Source organism: Leuciscus leuciscus, assembly GCF_965113295.1.
Source record: "Leuciscus leuciscus genome assembly, chromosome: 5".
Classification (NCBI taxonomy): domain Eukaryota; kingdom Metazoa; phylum Chordata; class Actinopteri; order Cypriniformes; family Leuciscidae; genus Leuciscus; species Leuciscus leuciscus.
This window is the reverse complement of record NC_138729.1, coordinates 45,359,998-45,376,496: the sequence shown is the minus strand read 5'-3', so window position 1 is coordinate 45,376,496 and position 16,499 is coordinate 45,359,998. Positions and strand designations below refer to the sequence as shown.

General features: G+C 35.5%; 1 protein-coding gene across 1 annotated transcript; it reads right to left on the bottom strand.

Annotated features, from left to right (window-relative positions):
* Positions 1-16,416, bottom strand: ppm1f (protein phosphatase, Mg2+/Mn2+ dependent, 1F). Its single transcript, XM_082169300.1, has 8 exons — positions 16,260-16,416; positions 15,416-15,659; positions 13,019-13,149; positions 11,830-12,032; positions 7,354-7,542; positions 5,580-5,723; positions 4,325-4,418; positions 1-3,154 (listed from the first exon to the last, which is right to left on the bottom strand). The coding sequence occupies exons 2-8, from the start codon at positions 15,589-15,591 to the stop codon at positions 2,817-2,819; spliced, it is 1,275 nt and encodes a 424-aa protein (XP_082025426.1). The 5' UTR covers positions 15,592-15,659; positions 16,260-16,416; the 3' UTR covers positions 1-2,816.
* Between the last annotated feature and the right edge of the window lie 83 nt (positions 16,417-16,499).

Here is a 16,499-nt window from a genome sequence, read left to right as displayed (position 1 = left end):
TATGTGAAAAGTACTTTATTCACATTATATGAGATTAAAGCCCAATGTTTGTATCATTGGTTCCAAGTCCATGAAAAGATGCTTAAGAGATGCTTCCCAGAATTGCAGGGAAACGCCACAGGACTGCACATTCAGCTATTATGTTTTAACAGACATAAAATAAGTCGCAGACATCAACATTACCCCATGCGAGAACATTTAGTTACACGATTCACTGTAGTACTGTATACTCAGTGTGGAATTGGTATGATTTTATCCAGTATAAAACTTAACGAAACGTTACTTGTACACAACATTAGCCAGTAAGGAGACAAAGTTAGGTCCAAAAAGAGTCTGATCCCTTAGGTTTATCAGTTAAGTTGACTGTACAAAAACGATTAAAAGCTGATTCTGAAAAAGTACATTGAGATAAGGCACTTTATCACGTACATGGTCACTTTTTAGTTAATACAAACAGCAACAATTACAAAATGTCCTGTGAAAAAAAATGCAGGCAAAAAGTCTGTATAAAATTGCACATCAGCACAAAATCTACTGATGCATACGTTCAAGATTTCTTTATCTTTTCTTTTTACTAGACAACAACACATGTAAGCCTAGTTCAGTGCTCAAACCCTTCAAAAATACAACATTAATACTACTAAGTACAACAAATGCATTAGAGGTTAAGATCAATGCACATTTTGAATGAACAATTTCATTTGGCACTACTGTGAATGTAAAAGCAATAGTTCAAAATGAAAATTCTGACATCATTTACAGTACATCATTGACTAGATATTATGAAGAATGTTTTAACTGCCCATGCAATGAAAGTCAATAGGGTCCAAAACAACATTTTTCAAAATATCTTCTGTGAGACACACACACAAAAAAAGACAGTGATACAGGTTTAGACCAACATTAGGCTGAGTAAATGATGACAGAACGATGACATTTTGAGCAGAAACAAGGCACTGCGCATTTAAATATGGCAAAACAATAGCCAAATTAACCACTGTGATGTTACAAAATTCCCCATCGATGGCGCATCCCATTTCCTAATGAACACCGTGCTGATTATATGCATAGATTTTTGGCTTTTACAGTCATTGACAATTACAAAACTGATACAAAGGGGAAAACAAAACAGAAAAATACATATTACAGAATTACCATCCCATATCTAAACTGAAAGAGCAATTCCTTTGTTTGTCAATATAGGGGAATTAACACCATATTTACAAAATATAGTGAAGTCCTAAAGTCTGAGACCACTAGCGAAAATGCTTTTTCATATTGAACTATCTTAGTTAAAAAATTTTTTTTTTTTTATTTAGCAAGGATGCATTAAATTTATCAAAAGCATCAGTCAAGACTTTTACAATCGTACAAAAAAAAATCTAATTTCAAATAAATAGCGTTCTTTTAACATGTAAAAAAAAGTTTCCACAAATATATTAATGATGCTGAAATTTCAGCTTTGCCATCACATGAATAAATTACATTTTAAAATATATTACAATAGATTTTTCTTTTTAAATTGTAATATTTCACAATATTACTGGTTTATTGTATTTTTGATCAAACAAAAGCATCTTTTGTGAGTATGAGAGACTTCTTTAAAAAAATGATAATTGTAGTGTAAATATTTTAAATCCCAGATTTTCATTGTGGTCTCAGACTTCAGGATGCCACTATACATTTTGGAAATTTTTTAATATGCTGAATAACGTGCATTGTAAGGTAATCTCAAGCAGTCTTTTTTTATTCAAATATCGAATGCATAGGACTGAACCTACTAGGGACAAACAAGACATTTTCCCCATACAAACACCAAATCAACATATCACTCTGTCTTCACCTTCCTCATATGGTCTACGTTAGGATAGCGATATTCTTGGCCTTATCACATTATAGTGACTGTGCTACTATATCAGCTACTCATCACGAGGCTTTCAAAATATTGAGTGGCTGTAATGTGAGACGACTTGCAGCATGCAGGACGTGTGGTTTGCAAAGTCTGGCTGTGATAATACAACACACACCAGTATTAACACTGATATTTAGGGAAAGAAGGCACTGCAACAAAACATATAAGGAAATGAGATGAATAAATAAAAGTTTACTGTACATTTAGAAAAAAACTGCAGTAGCTTTCAGCAACCGAGAGACGATCTTGGCAAAGTCAGACTCGTAAAATACATTTTTGGCACATGAAAGAGCGTGTTTACACAGTACAGTACAGCCATAAATATATATTTTTTCAAATAAATAACAGTTTTAAAAATACTAACCACCTACAACACTGGATAAGTACATCTGCTGTCAAGAGCTGAAGGCCTTACGGGCGATTATTTCATTATCGAAGCCGATGTGGTCCGAAACGCAATGCAATACTGTATCTGTTAAGACAAACTAATTCACATTAGTTTTCTCTCTGTTGTAACAGTCGTATCAAATATGGAGCGCAACCAACAAACTAATGATCTGATCGCATTTTCTTTACATGTCGCAAAGGTTTTACATAGTTTGAGATATTAAGCACCAGTAAATGTAAATATAAGCAAATAGGCAAATAGTTAAAAAAGGGAAACAAAAATGAAGGCAAGTTCAGACTTAGCAACAAAGAGAGTTAATAAATGACCAAGGATCAGACATTCTTGAAAAAACGAGGAAACGCCTTTCACTGACGTTCAGTGCTTTCTTCTGAATGCATGAATGGACTCGTTTTGGATGACCTCAACAATCGCGTATTCTTTTCAAATTCAACAACTCACATCATTCGAGATGGTGTAAAGACCATCAGCTTCTATCATGTATCATTTCTTCCCCTTTCAGATGACCGTGGCTGCAGCCGTAGCTCCTCCTTCCTCCGTTCTCGAGCTCGTCTCGCGGGTCAACAGTTGCTGCGGCTCCTTCAGGAACACCAGAAGAACTGTGATGTTATCACTGGATCCAGCAGCTTTGGCCTGGGCCACCAGACTTTGGGCCACGTCCTCCCCCGAGCCTCTGCCCTCCCTCAGAGCTTCCAGGACCAGCCCCGGGACGTCCCCAGGCCGAATCACGTCAAAGAAGCCGTCACAGGCAAGGAGGACGTAGTCTTCATCCCCGTTCAGATGGACCGATGAGCTGTCAGCTTCATTAGAGACGTACGGCTTCTGATCAAAATCACCTTTTGAGGATAAGAAAAACATATTTATAAATACTATTACTATAAATAAGTACTACATTACTATAAAAAAATAAAAAAAACATTTTACAATAGCAGCAAATTAATCAATTTAGCTATAAATAGAGCTGGGAAATACAGCTAAAAATATACATTATATAACATATACTGTACACTATCGTTCAGATTTGGGATCAGTCTGACTTTAAAAAAAATTATTAATCAAAAGTTACAGTAAAGATATTTATAATGTTACAAAATATTTATATTTCAAATAAATGTTGTTCTATTGAATCCTGAAAAAAAATGATATCAGTTTCCAGAAAATAATTAAGCAGGACAAACTGTTTTTAACATTAATAATAATAATCAGAAATGTCTCTTGAGCAGCAGATCATCAAATTAGGATGATTTCTGAAGGATCATGTGACACTGAAGACTGGAGTAATGATGCTGAATACTCAGCTTTGCATCACAGGAATAAATTACATTTTACAATACAATATAAAATAAATCTAAAATAATATATATCTTAATATTTTTTATCCTGATATTAATGTATTTGCCCTGAACTACTTAATTACTTTTATTTATTATTATATATAATTATTTTAAATTTTTTATAATAGATTAAAATTGTTTCCCACAGCATGTTAATAATCAGCAATATTTACCTACATATATTTTATCAATACATTTTAGTAAATGAAAAGATAATTTCCGTGAACATATTTGAGCAATTACTGAATCTGAGTTTTGTATTGATACACTGAAATGAAGTCTCCTTTTCTGCTACTGAAATGTAAATCAGAGACACTATTAAAGCGTCCATCTTATTACTTAACAAATAAAAAGCACATTAAAATCACCGAAACATTCACATTTTGGAATTTTTTAATATCTTGCGAATATTCAATATATCGGCCAGCCATACTTGTGACCACTTAAGGAGCGATTCACACTGTTAAATAAGCAAGATGCAGGTAAGTGGAACGAGAGAGAAAAAAGAAAAGAAAAGACGCGAGATGTAAGCACAGCGGTTAAAGATGCTCAAGTTAAAGATGCGTTTACATTGAAACTAGTGCAGTGGAATGGAAAGCAAAAACACATTCTGTGTGAAATATCCAAATGTTTTTTTTTGGTTTGCTGTTGTTTTAAGGCTAAGACATTCACCTATTGCTCTGGAAACGGCGTAGGTACCATTTACCCGCCAACAACCCATGAAAGCGATGCATCCACCCAGATCCTCAATCCTTTTCTTCTCATCCTGCACAGAAGCACAAACAGTCAACATACTGGAGCTTATACATACTATAGTGAAGTAGGACAAGCAAACCTCTGTATTTACCTGATTACAAATCTCTTAAAGGGATAGTTCACCCAAAAATGAAAATTCTGTCAGTAATTACTCACCCTCATGTTGTTCCAACCCCGTAAGACCTTCGTTCATCTTCGGAACACAAATTAAGATATTTTTTATTAAATCTGAGAGCTGATCACTCCTCCATAGGCTTTTAAGTGATTGAAACTTGCTGGCCCAGAAAAGTTATTAAAGAGATCGTTAATATAGTCCAAGTGACTCCAGTGGCTCAATCTTAAGTTTATAAAGCGACGAGAATACTTTTTTGTGCGCAAAAACAAACAAAAATAACGACTTTATTCCACTATTCATTTCCTTCTCTCTGGGCCTCGAGTGAGTTTACGTAGTGTTTTTGCGCTGCGCGTCTGTTACACGTCACCACGTAGGCTCACTATTGGTCGACGCTTGTCATGTGTGTGATGCGTGGTGACGTGCAACACAGACGCGCTACGCTTAAACACTACGAGGCCCAGAGAGAAGGAAATGAATAGTGGAATAAAGTCGTTATTTTTGTTTGTTTTTGCGCACAAAAAGTATTCTCGTCGCTTGATAAACTTAAGCTTGAGCCACTGTAGTCACTTGGACTATATTAACGATCTCTTTAATAACTTTTCTGGGCCAGCAAGTTTCAATCACTTAAAAGCCTATGGAGGAGTGTCCAGCTCTCAGATTTAATCAAAAATATCTTAATTTGTGTTCCGAAGATGAACGAAGGTCTTACGGGGTTGGAACAACATGAGGGTGAGTAATTACTGACAGAATTTTCATTTTTGGGTGAACTAACCCTTTAATCTTTTGTAGAACTAATTATATACTTATTTTGCATGCAAAATATGTTCAGAAACAAGGATTTGAAGTCAATCACTGCCTCTCTAAAGACCGTTCTGGTGCTTTTGGCATTCAGTCGCTGTAGTAAGTATGCAGCATACAGCGCTAATATTGATTCAGCATGTCAGCAGTCAGTTCCTCTGTCTCACATTTCAGCTGCTCACAGAGAACAGATGAGCATCTGATACGGCCCAGTGGTTCAGTCTCTATTGGTCAGCAGTGGCTTGTAGTGTCTCGTACCTCTCTCTCCGGTTTGTGCGGGTCCATTAGGGTCACTGGTTCTCCCTGTCGAACCAGCATAGCTTGAGAGTCGCCCAGCCAGGAGACAGTGAGCTGATCAGAGGTCAGTAAAACAGCCACACCGGTGCTGCCGCTGCGCAGACGCTGAAGGAGACACAAACAAAGCAATGTTTAGTTTGCCATCCTTTGGTCACTGAGAGTGAGCCACATTTTTATTATTTTTTAATAATTATGATTCTCATTACTGTAATACAGTAAAATACAGTACTGAGATAAAATGTATTTTTAAATCAGCATAAACTGAATTTAGTAAAAGCAAATACTGTCACCATTTACAAATGCTAGTGCTGTCAATCGATTAAAACTTAAATCTAATTACAATATTTAGCAAATAAATCACAATAAATTTTTATTGTGCTATTATGTTCAAAATTAACCGCACTAAATTAAATAATGAATTTAATAGAATTGATAAAAGTAATAAAATAATAAATGAACATTTTTACAATATATTTTTCGTAGCGGGTGCTTAATTGTCATGTAAATATTTTCACAATGAAAAATATTAATGGTTAAAAAAAAGAACCCATTTATATTTAATATTTTTTAAATTGTGCTATTATGTTCAAAATGAACTGCACTAAAATGAAATAACAAATTTAGTTTTCCATTAAAATGTAAATAAAATAATTAGCGCATAATTCATTTTATTGTGATATTTTATTCAAAATTAACTGCACTGAATGAATTTAATTAAATATAATTTAATAAAATAATTTGTAGAATTTAATATTTTTATTTCATAAAACTAAAAAAAATATTGACAAGAATTAATTGCTTAATTTACAGGTCAATAATTTCACAATGCAACTAAATAAATAAATAAATAAATGTATGGGTCCAAATAATTATTTTACTATTTTCATTTACTACTCTACAAACCTACTAAGTTTTTACCATTTCATGACACCTAATTTGGTATAATTTAAGGCTTTCAAAAATTAAACATTTTCATAAAAAATGTATAATTACTTGTTGAATTAAGTGGTATTGACTGGCCCATATAAACTGTCAAGTGCATGTCAATTATTAACAGTAAAACGAATTCTTGTTTACTTCCACAGTCCGTGTCAGTGAAACAGAAAGCGTTTACTCATATCTGTACCTGTGGAGGCAGACAGAGACTGCAGCAAGATTGCTCCGTTTTCTTACCATATATTTAACCACAGGGGGGAACATGAGACTATATTTATCTGTATTTATTACAACGTAGGAACATTAGATACACATAACGGTTGCATCTTAAGAAGTGGGAGAGGTGTGAAAAGATTTCTTTCCATCGTGAATTTCCACAGAATGCACCAGCTTGACAAGTAAGGGGAAAGATAATCTAACCGCTAAAACTGATTGTGCCGTGTTTTCAGAAGCAGGTAGGCTGATAAAAAAAACAAAACAAGTGTACACTTTAAAGAAACCCAACACAAATGTCAGCTAACTAAATGTTTTTAGTAGCGCATGTTTAAAAGTGGTGATTCGTTTATACGTTACACATACAGTCTGGTTCAAAAGTCTAAAAATAAGTTTTCAGTCACTTTTGTTTGATTTGTAAATTTCAACCTTTTTTACATTTCGCCGATAAACCTGATTTGCAATGGGGGTTGAATAATTTTGATTACAACTGTATATACATTTTTCTAGCACTCTAATTGATATGCTGACAATATAATTTTCAAGAAAAATGAGAAAAATGCAAGCATCTTTTGGTTGTTCTTGCCTCTCTCTTGGCTTTGATCTTGAACATGTCATCTGTTTGTGTGAAGCTGCTTTTGAAGGCTGTGGCAGCATGGCTGTTTAGCGCCTCCTGCTGGCTCAGGATGATATGCAGGTGAGTGGCAGCATATGTGGCAGCATCCACTCCTCCATGTCCATCAAACACTGCGTAATACTCTCGATCTACACCATCCTATAGAAGAGAAACGGAAATCAGAATCATTCTTCAGACACAATTTTGAAGATTCTGTTATCATTCACTCACCCTCAAGTTGTTCCAAACCTAATCATCTAAAAGAGGATTAATCTCATGCTGAACATAAAAGAAGATATTTTGAAGAATGTTGGTAATCGAACAGTTTCTGGTCCCCACTGACTTCCATAATTGTTTTTTCTAGTATGGAAGTCAATGGGACCAGCAACTGTTTGATAACCAACATTCTTCAAAATATCTTCTTTCGTGCTTAAAGGGTTAGTTCACCCAAAAATGAAAATGCTGTCAGTAATTACTCACCCTCATGTTGTTCCAACCCCGTAAGACCTTCGGTCATCTTCAGAACACAAATTAAGATATTTTTTATTAAATCTGAGAGCTGGCTCACTCCTCCATAGGCTTCTAAGACACTATAACTTGCTGGCCCAGAAAATGCATTAAAGAGATCGTTAATATAGTCCAAGTGACTCCAGTGGCTCAATCTTAAGTTTATAAAGCGACGAGAATACTTTTTGTGCGCAAAAAAACACAAAAATAACGATTTTATTCCACTATTTATTTCCTTCTCTTCCTTGCACGTCACACACATGACCAGCGTCGGCCAATAGTGAGCCTACGTGTGACGTACAACACAGACGCGCTGCGCTAAAACACTACGTGAACTCACTCGAGGCCCAGAGAGAAGGAAATGAATAGTGGAATAAAGTCGTTATTTTATTTTTATTTTTTTTCGCACAAAAAGTATTCTCGTCGCTTTATAAACTTAAGATTGAGCCACTGTAGTCACTTGGACTATATTAACGATCTCTTTAATGCATTTTCTGGGCCAGCAAGTTATAGTGTCTTAGAAGCCTATGGAGGAGTGATCAGCTCTCAGATTTAATCAAAAATATCTTAATTTTTGTTCCGAAGATGAATGAAGGTCTTACGGGGTTGGAACAACATGAGGGTGAGTAATTACTGACAGAATTTTCATTTTTGGGTGAACTAACCCTTTAAGCACGAAATATAAATTTATACAGGTTTGGAACAACAAGGGTGAGTAAGTAATGATCGAATTTTCATTTTTGGGTGAACTATCCCTTTAAATAAAAATTGACTCCATTTACTATCACCTTTCTATTTAATTTAAATGTCCCAAAACATCAGTCCAAATAGAAAACTTTTTAACTCCCAATATTCTCCCGGTATTGTTCAGCTTATGAATACTGCATATTCGGATATACAGTACATACAGCATTTTGCATCCTATATAGTGACATATGCCTCTAAAGTTCAGAAATCTTTGCAAGAAATCCATTTAGTTTAGAGAGTATATTCAAGGTACCCATTCAATTTAGTTTAACTCAACTCTATACTTTGATCGTACAAATTTTAAATTACAATACAAATCTGATAAATACTTGCTGAGGATTCTGTTGATAGCTTGCAAAAAAGCTATAACCAGAAAACAGTTAGGGGAAAACTGATAGGGGATCTGGTACCCAATCTACCCGCTGAGTAATAAATATACACTCACCTAAAGGATTATTGGGAACACCATACTAATATTGTGTTTGACCCCCTTTCGCCTTCAGAACTGCCTTAATTCTACGTGGCATTGATTCAACAAGGTGCTGAAAGCATTCTTTAGAAATGTTGGCCCATATTGATAGGATAGCATCTTGCAGTTGATGGAGATTTGTGGGATGCACATCCAGGGCACGAAGCATTTTGATGCTCTATTGGGTTCAGATCTGGTGACTGTGGGGGCCATTTTACTACAGTGAACTCATTGTCATGTTCAAGAAACCAATTTGAAATGATTCGAGCTTTGTGACATGGTGCATTATCCTGCTGGAAGTAGCCATCAGAGGATGGGTACATGGTGGTCATAAAGGGATGGACATGGTCAGAAACAATGCTCAGGTAGGCCGTGGCATTTAAACGATGCCCAATTGGCACTAAGGGGCCTAAAGTGTGCCAAGAAAACATCCCCCACACCATTACACCACCACCACCAGCCTGCACAGTGGTAACAAGGCATGATGGATCCATGTTCTCATTCTGTTTGCGCCAAATTCTGACTCTGCCATCTGAATGTCTCAACAGACAAGGCATTTTCGCCCACAGGATTGCCGCATACTGGATGTTTTTCCCTTTTCACACCATTCTTTGTAAACCCTAGAAATGGTTGTGTGTGAAAATCCCAGTAACTGAGCAGATTGTGAAAGACTCAGACCGGCCCGTCTGGCACCAACCACCATGCAGGGTTTCTGCAGGGTTTGGTCAGTCAAATTTAAGACTTTTTAAGACCTTTTTATGACCATTATGATTGAAATTTATGACCTACACGAATTACGAAAAATCATTAAAATTCCTTTCAAAAGTTTTTTTTTTTAATTGACTTTCATTGAAAGTAACAAGATGTATTATTTAAATGCCTAAAGACAGCTCCAACGCCTTCTTAACCAGTGTGCAATATGCTTGATACTGATTATTTGCAACAGGCTTGAGCCAACTACTAAACACACCATCTTTGAGCCATGGCTCGTTAAATGTACACTTTCCCATTGTGATAGACCGGGAGATTTCAGTTAGGGCTGTGCAATATGGCCAAAAACAATTATCACGATAATTGTTTTATATTAGTCAATATCGATAATTATCACGATAAATGTCAAATCTTTATTTCTTTCAAGTTTAAAGGCAGACTGTTACTTCTAAGTGAAAGTTGTAGAAACCAGAGCTTTAATTGTGGTTTTAAACTAACTTTACTCTTTATTGTCAGAAAATATAATGACAAACACTTGCTAAAACAGGTGAACATTTCACAAATCTGAGGTAGGACATTCAAACATTTGTCATTTGTCCTTAACAAAATAAATATCTTTATTGGGAAAATAATTACTTAGTTTCTGCATGTGCTAATAGGGGCCAAGTCTTGAAACAGGTTTGTGTTGCCTAACTTTGATGGCACATATCTTCAGGAAATGTATGAAAAACAGTAGCCTAAATACATTATTAAATACTGTAAATATTCCATTAGTCCTTTAATACATTATCAGCACTAATAATATAATAAAATTCAATATGTATATCCCACATGGTGCAGTTAATATTACTAGGCTAACGTTACAGTAAATCCATGATAAATGATGGGAGATTGTAGACGGAAAAGCCTTCAGACTGTATCGTTGTGCAGAGTTTCTCCTGTTGGTCAGCGCTGTTTAATCTGCCTTTAAACTGGTTTAAATCACTGAGACAGTGTGTTCTTCGCTGAATTCAAGCACTTCTCACTGGATCTTGTGACCGAGACGATCAGAGTAAACGCATCAGTTCTATTGAGCTCGCGCTGCGCTGCCGTTTGGACTTGGAGCCGAGCGGGTAAATGGTTCGTGTGGCGCGCGTTTCAAATGAGCGTTCCGCTTTTGGCGCATTTAACCTGTGCATTTAACATTATGCCGCCAGCGCATTTTCAGGGGGAAAAAGCAATGGTAGAACCAACGAATGAACGAGCATATCAATTTAAGACGTGGCTAAATGAAATTTATGACCTTGTATGGAAAATCCGGACGTTTTTATGACTTTTTATGGCCTAAAATTCAGATTATTAAATTTAAGACGTTTTATGACTTTTTATGACTCCGCGGAAACCCTGCCATGCCACTCTCAAAATTGCTTAAATCACCTTTCTTTCCCATTCTGACATTCAGTTTGGAGTTCAGGAGATTGTCTTGACCAGGACCACACCCCTAAATGCATTGAAGCAACTGCTATGTGATTGGTTGATTAGATAATTGCATTAATGAGAAATTTAACAGGTGTTCCTAATAATCCTTTAGGTGAGTGTACAACTATATTGTTTATTGAATTACAAAAAAGGCTGTATTACTGTAATAGCTAACATTATTTTGTTACCACAATTTATGTCTTATTTGTCCTTTTTTTTTTTTACTACTATTATGGATGTAATTTCTGTTTCTCCTATTTATTTATTTATTCATTTATTTATTTGTCTTTCAGCCAATATATCCAATTGTTGATTATCTTTACTAAGATTTCAGTTACCATTCAAATTAAATAAATACATTTATTTTTATTAAATATTTTTATCATTTTATTTATTAAATAAAAAAAAATAGTGAAATATGCATATTGGTTGGTTATGGTATATTATGGTATGCACATGTTTGGTTAAATATCTACCCATGCACCCCTACAACTGATCTACCCAATCCAATCCTTCATTCATTCAAGTCTTGAGGAAATATGTGGTAGCCTCACCTTCAATCCCAGAAGCTGGTTAAACTCTTTCAAGATCATGTGACGATCCTCCATCTTCCTGCGAGTGTTTCGAATGGCGTGAACAGAGCAGCTGTGTGTCAGTGAAGAGGAAGAACCAGGACTGGGCAGCTGTTTCTGCCAGGCCACACACACCTCTCTCAATTTATTTATAAAGAGGCGCTGTAGTGGCTCAGACTGCAACACTAAAGGGTCACACAGACACATACACTCATCATGATACAACAGTGTTTGAATAGAAGTTTAGAAATCATAAATTCAGACTGAAATAATGTAAAGAGTCAACAACACAGGCATGAACTTTACCCAGGAGAGATAAGTTTTCAAACATAATGTAAAAACAGCACCTTCATGTACTACTTTTGTTTGAACACTAGAGGGCGATGATCAAGCACCTCAGAGCATTACAGGTGCAGTAAGCGATTTCTGGAAAAAAAAAATTTGTTGACCAAGCAAAGCCACTTGAAGGCAAGCCAGCAAACTGAAAAAACTAACACTAGCTAAAAAAATGTTTTAATGGATGTCAATGGAGGAGAGGCTTCACTATGCTGAATCAACCGCTTTTGTGAGGAAATAGCTTATTATTTAACGGATCGACAGCCCATCGGCTAATCTTCAACATGTTTGCTCTTAAACATTCTTTTTGGATTGATCTATTTTTAGAGTTTACACCAAAAAAAAAGCTGTTTTATAAGAGAAGTCACGGACAATTGTGCGACAGGTATGATTCAGTTTACGGCACTTCTCATTACTCTGATTTGAAGAAAGACTGTAGAAAGAGAGATGGCTGAGAGACATTATAAAAGAGAAAAGGTCAGAGGAATATCACTGGGAAAAGAAGGGTTATGATCAGGCAAGAGCTTTAGGACCCGTGTTAAAATAATAAAAGCGTTCCAGCGCTAAAATACCTAAGCGTGAAAGCCTGAAAGGTTAGATTTTTGCATTTTTTTAATGAAAGCTCAAAAGGATAATCAATGCAGATTTATTTTTTTACAGCCATTTTTGAGTATATTTACATTAATTATGACCACAACTGTATGTATGTATGTATGTATATGTATATGTATGTATGCATGTATATATATATTAATTAAATCACACACACAAAATACAATAACCCAAAATGTCATAAACAGAAAAGAACAAGAATCAAATCAAATGAATCACTCACAAACAACTCCCTGTTCATCCTCCGGTTGCTGTTCAAGATCTTTGGGGCAGTGGTGAGGTGAAAGGTCATCTTTAAGCAATTCAGTGACAGCAGCATTGCACATCGCAGCAGCCAGCCAGGATGGGGCATTTCTTTAAAAAAATTAAATAATAATCTCATGTCACCAGTGTGACAATAACACACACACTCAAGTAACTTGTATTACCGTTCAAAGGTTTGAGGTCGGAACTATTTTTATTTATTTATTTATTTTAAAGTCTCTCATGCTCACCAAGGCTGAATTTATTTCATCAAAATAAAAGACAGTAATATTGTGAAATATTATTACAATTTGAAGTAACAGAATCCAATTTAAATATTTGAAAGTGTAATTTATTCCTCTGATGGCAAATCTTAATTGTTCAGCATCATTACTCCAGTCTTCAGTGTCACATGATCCTCCAGAAATCATCCTAATATGATGATTTGCTTCTCCAGAAACATTTCTTATTATTATCAATGTTGAAAAAAAGCTGTGCTGCTTAATATTTTTGTTGAAACCATGATTAAAAATAAAAATTCAAGATTCTTTGATAAATAGAAAGTTCAGAAGAACAGCATTTATTTTAAATAGAATATATTCATTTTTAACATTATGAAATTCCTTTACGGTCACTTTTGATCAATTTAATTTAATTAATCCTTGCCGAATAAAAGTATATATTCTTTGGAGAAAACAAAAATCATTTGAATAGTAGAGTACACAGTCAGAGCATGTTTAGGTAAAGTAAAAATTTGACTGACAAATGTAAAAAAAAGAATAATATTGTGATAAGTTCATTTCTCTCTAAATCATACTTGTGGATTCTCACAAACTGGAGTAAAAAGCACATCTTGCACTAGTGAATTTGTTCTGTTTTTAGATTAGATTTAGCACTTTGCCAGCTTGAGCTACAATTGGCAAATGGCCCGACCACCCACTCATAACACAACACAAGAAGCATTTGGCGGCGTGAGATGTTATCTAATGACATAAGATGTGAGAAAAGAAACTCCTTTTTGTCCTACTTGACAAGAAATGCGGTAACGTCATGCATCTCTGACCTATATCATATCACGAAAAGGGTTAAACCTGACAAATCTGCACCGTGCAGACATCTACATTCGGCACAGCTTCCGACAAAGAGGAAATGAAGTCTAAATGTCAGGAAGTGGGTATAACAATAGTGATTCCACAGACAGGAAGTCTGCCCTGAGAAATGCGTCAGGGGAGAGAGAGGGAAAAGGATACAGAAAGAGATTAAACAAAAACTCCATTGTTAATTTAAACTTTAAAACTTCTGCACCAACGCTTTCACTTAATGCTTGGATTGCCACCGATAGTACACTGGGAAGAAAAAGAAAAAAAAGCACCAAATCTCTTAATCAGCTCGTGCATAGTGCAACATGCTGATCTGGGACAAATACTGTCTGCAAATTACAGAGAGAAAGCAAGTGGGAGAGAGAGACAGGAATGACAGGAATGAGAGGAATGACAGGCTCCTCTGGTTAAAGAGGACAGGTGGCGCAACATTTCAGGCCTGCTTGTGGGCCTTTTAAACATTCCTGTGCATGTTTTTATTTTTTTATTACGAAGTAAATTCAGTACATGCAAACACAAATATAAAGCCGTATTCATAGCTGAGAGAAGAGCCTGCCATCCAACAGAAAATATAAATGCATTCTCTCTTCTGCAAAAACCTACATCAGGGGTTTTCAATCAGGGGGCCACAAGGGAGTGCTAGGGGGCATTTAGAGAAAAACTGTGTAAAAATAAAGAAATACATAATAAAACAGAAGATCTAAATAAATAAATCAAATTATTAAAATAATTAAACATGATTAAAATAAAATATTCAAATAAACAAAATTAGAGAACCCTCAGGGGGCCTGCAAGGGAGTGCTGGGGGGTCTGTGGAAAGCATTGTAAAAAAATTAAATAAATAATAATAATAATAATAATAATAATAATAAAACAGAACACCTAACAAAATAAATAGGTTTAAAAAAAAAATTGTGGAAAAGTTAGTAAAATAATAAAAAATAAAACATAAGATCTAACTAACTAAATAAATAAAGATTAAAATATTTATTTAATAAATAAATAAAAATGTATAAAAAATTAAAATAAAAAAAAGCAAAATAACAAATAACAAAATTAATGTAACATAACAGAAATTACATATTCCCAAACAATATTTTACACATATTTATAATATACATTTTCCACAGCATAAATGGCATCTTTATACATGAAAGGATTTAGCTGCGTTTTAAATTATAGGATTGGGGTCCCTCGCATGAGGTTGGGTGTCCATGGCATCTAAAAGATTGAAAACCCCTGACCTAGATGACATTCAGATTATGCACATAACAAACCTGTCTGAGAGCAGGCGGAGGCCAAGATCCAGACTCTCTCCCTTCACCTCCTGCAGAGAGACTTTGCGGCTAAGCGGACTGACGGGGAGAGGGTCTTCAGGGCCAAGTGGGTTTGGAAACTCCTCCAGAAAACTCTTGAGAAACTTTGCAGCATCGCCTTGATTCGCACAACTCATTGTATGGAATTGCAACCTTTACCAAGGTAGGAAGTCAGGGATGTTCAAAGCAACTTGGATGTTTGACTCTATGCACAAAATAAATAAATTAAATAAAATTAACACAATATAACCATTCATAATCACCTAGGCTACTTGTAAATGTACTTGCCTCTATCAGTTCAAAAAGCAATTATGTTGCTAAAGGTAATAGTACAGAATAATATATAGATAAATGACAGTTAGCCAATCAGAACAATCGGAAGTAGCCCTCTAGTCATCCTCAACCAATGGCGTGGGTTTGGGAAGGGGTTGTTTGATAGAGAAACTTTTTTTTTATGCTTGATGATTATTTAAATGAAACATATGCATTGTGATACACCTCACAGAATGTATCCAGTATGCAGTACACTCAATTCATACTACCCCCAGATTTTCACGTTTTCGCAAAAACATTACAAACTCAGCAAAAGTGAACTTCTTGCAAACTGCAGTGCATTACATGCAGGAAACTCTGGTTAGTTCACAACTGCAAGGATTCATTCAATATGACTCCTTACGAAAAGAATTGCACGTACTGTCGCCATTTGGAACCAGAACAACCGGGCCTTCAACTACAAATAGCAACTGGTTAGTTTAATTAACAACATAAAAGAGAACATAGACGTGCATAAACGTGCTGTATTTACCTTTACGGATGGTTGCGGTTGCTTTATGTGCCGACACTCCCTTTTTCCCTGACGAGTGCGTATTGAAGAGCTCGTGCATGAACGCACGCCCTTTCAGTCACTACACAACAAAAGCCAGTCCATCTGCGGAAGTCCCTGTGACCGAGAGGAAGTACAAACATGGCGATATACAAATGATAAGAACAGTGTGAGGTGCGGAATAGACTTGTTAGAACTGGACGAAGTCAATCCGTTTGGTTG

Coding starts and splice junctions, on each gene's coding strand:
- ppm1f (XM_082169300.1), bottom strand. CDS start 15,591: ATGAGTTGTGCGAATCAAGGCGATGCTGCAAAGTTTCTCAAGAGTTTT. Junction 12,033..13,018: donor GGATGAACAGGGAGTTGTTT/GTGAGTGATTCA, acceptor GTGACCCTTTAG/TGTTGCAGTCTGAGCCACTA. Junction 3,155..4,324: donor CGCCGTTTCCAGAGCAATAG/GTGAATGTCTTA, acceptor TATCCTCAAAAG/GTGATTTTGATCAGAAGCCG.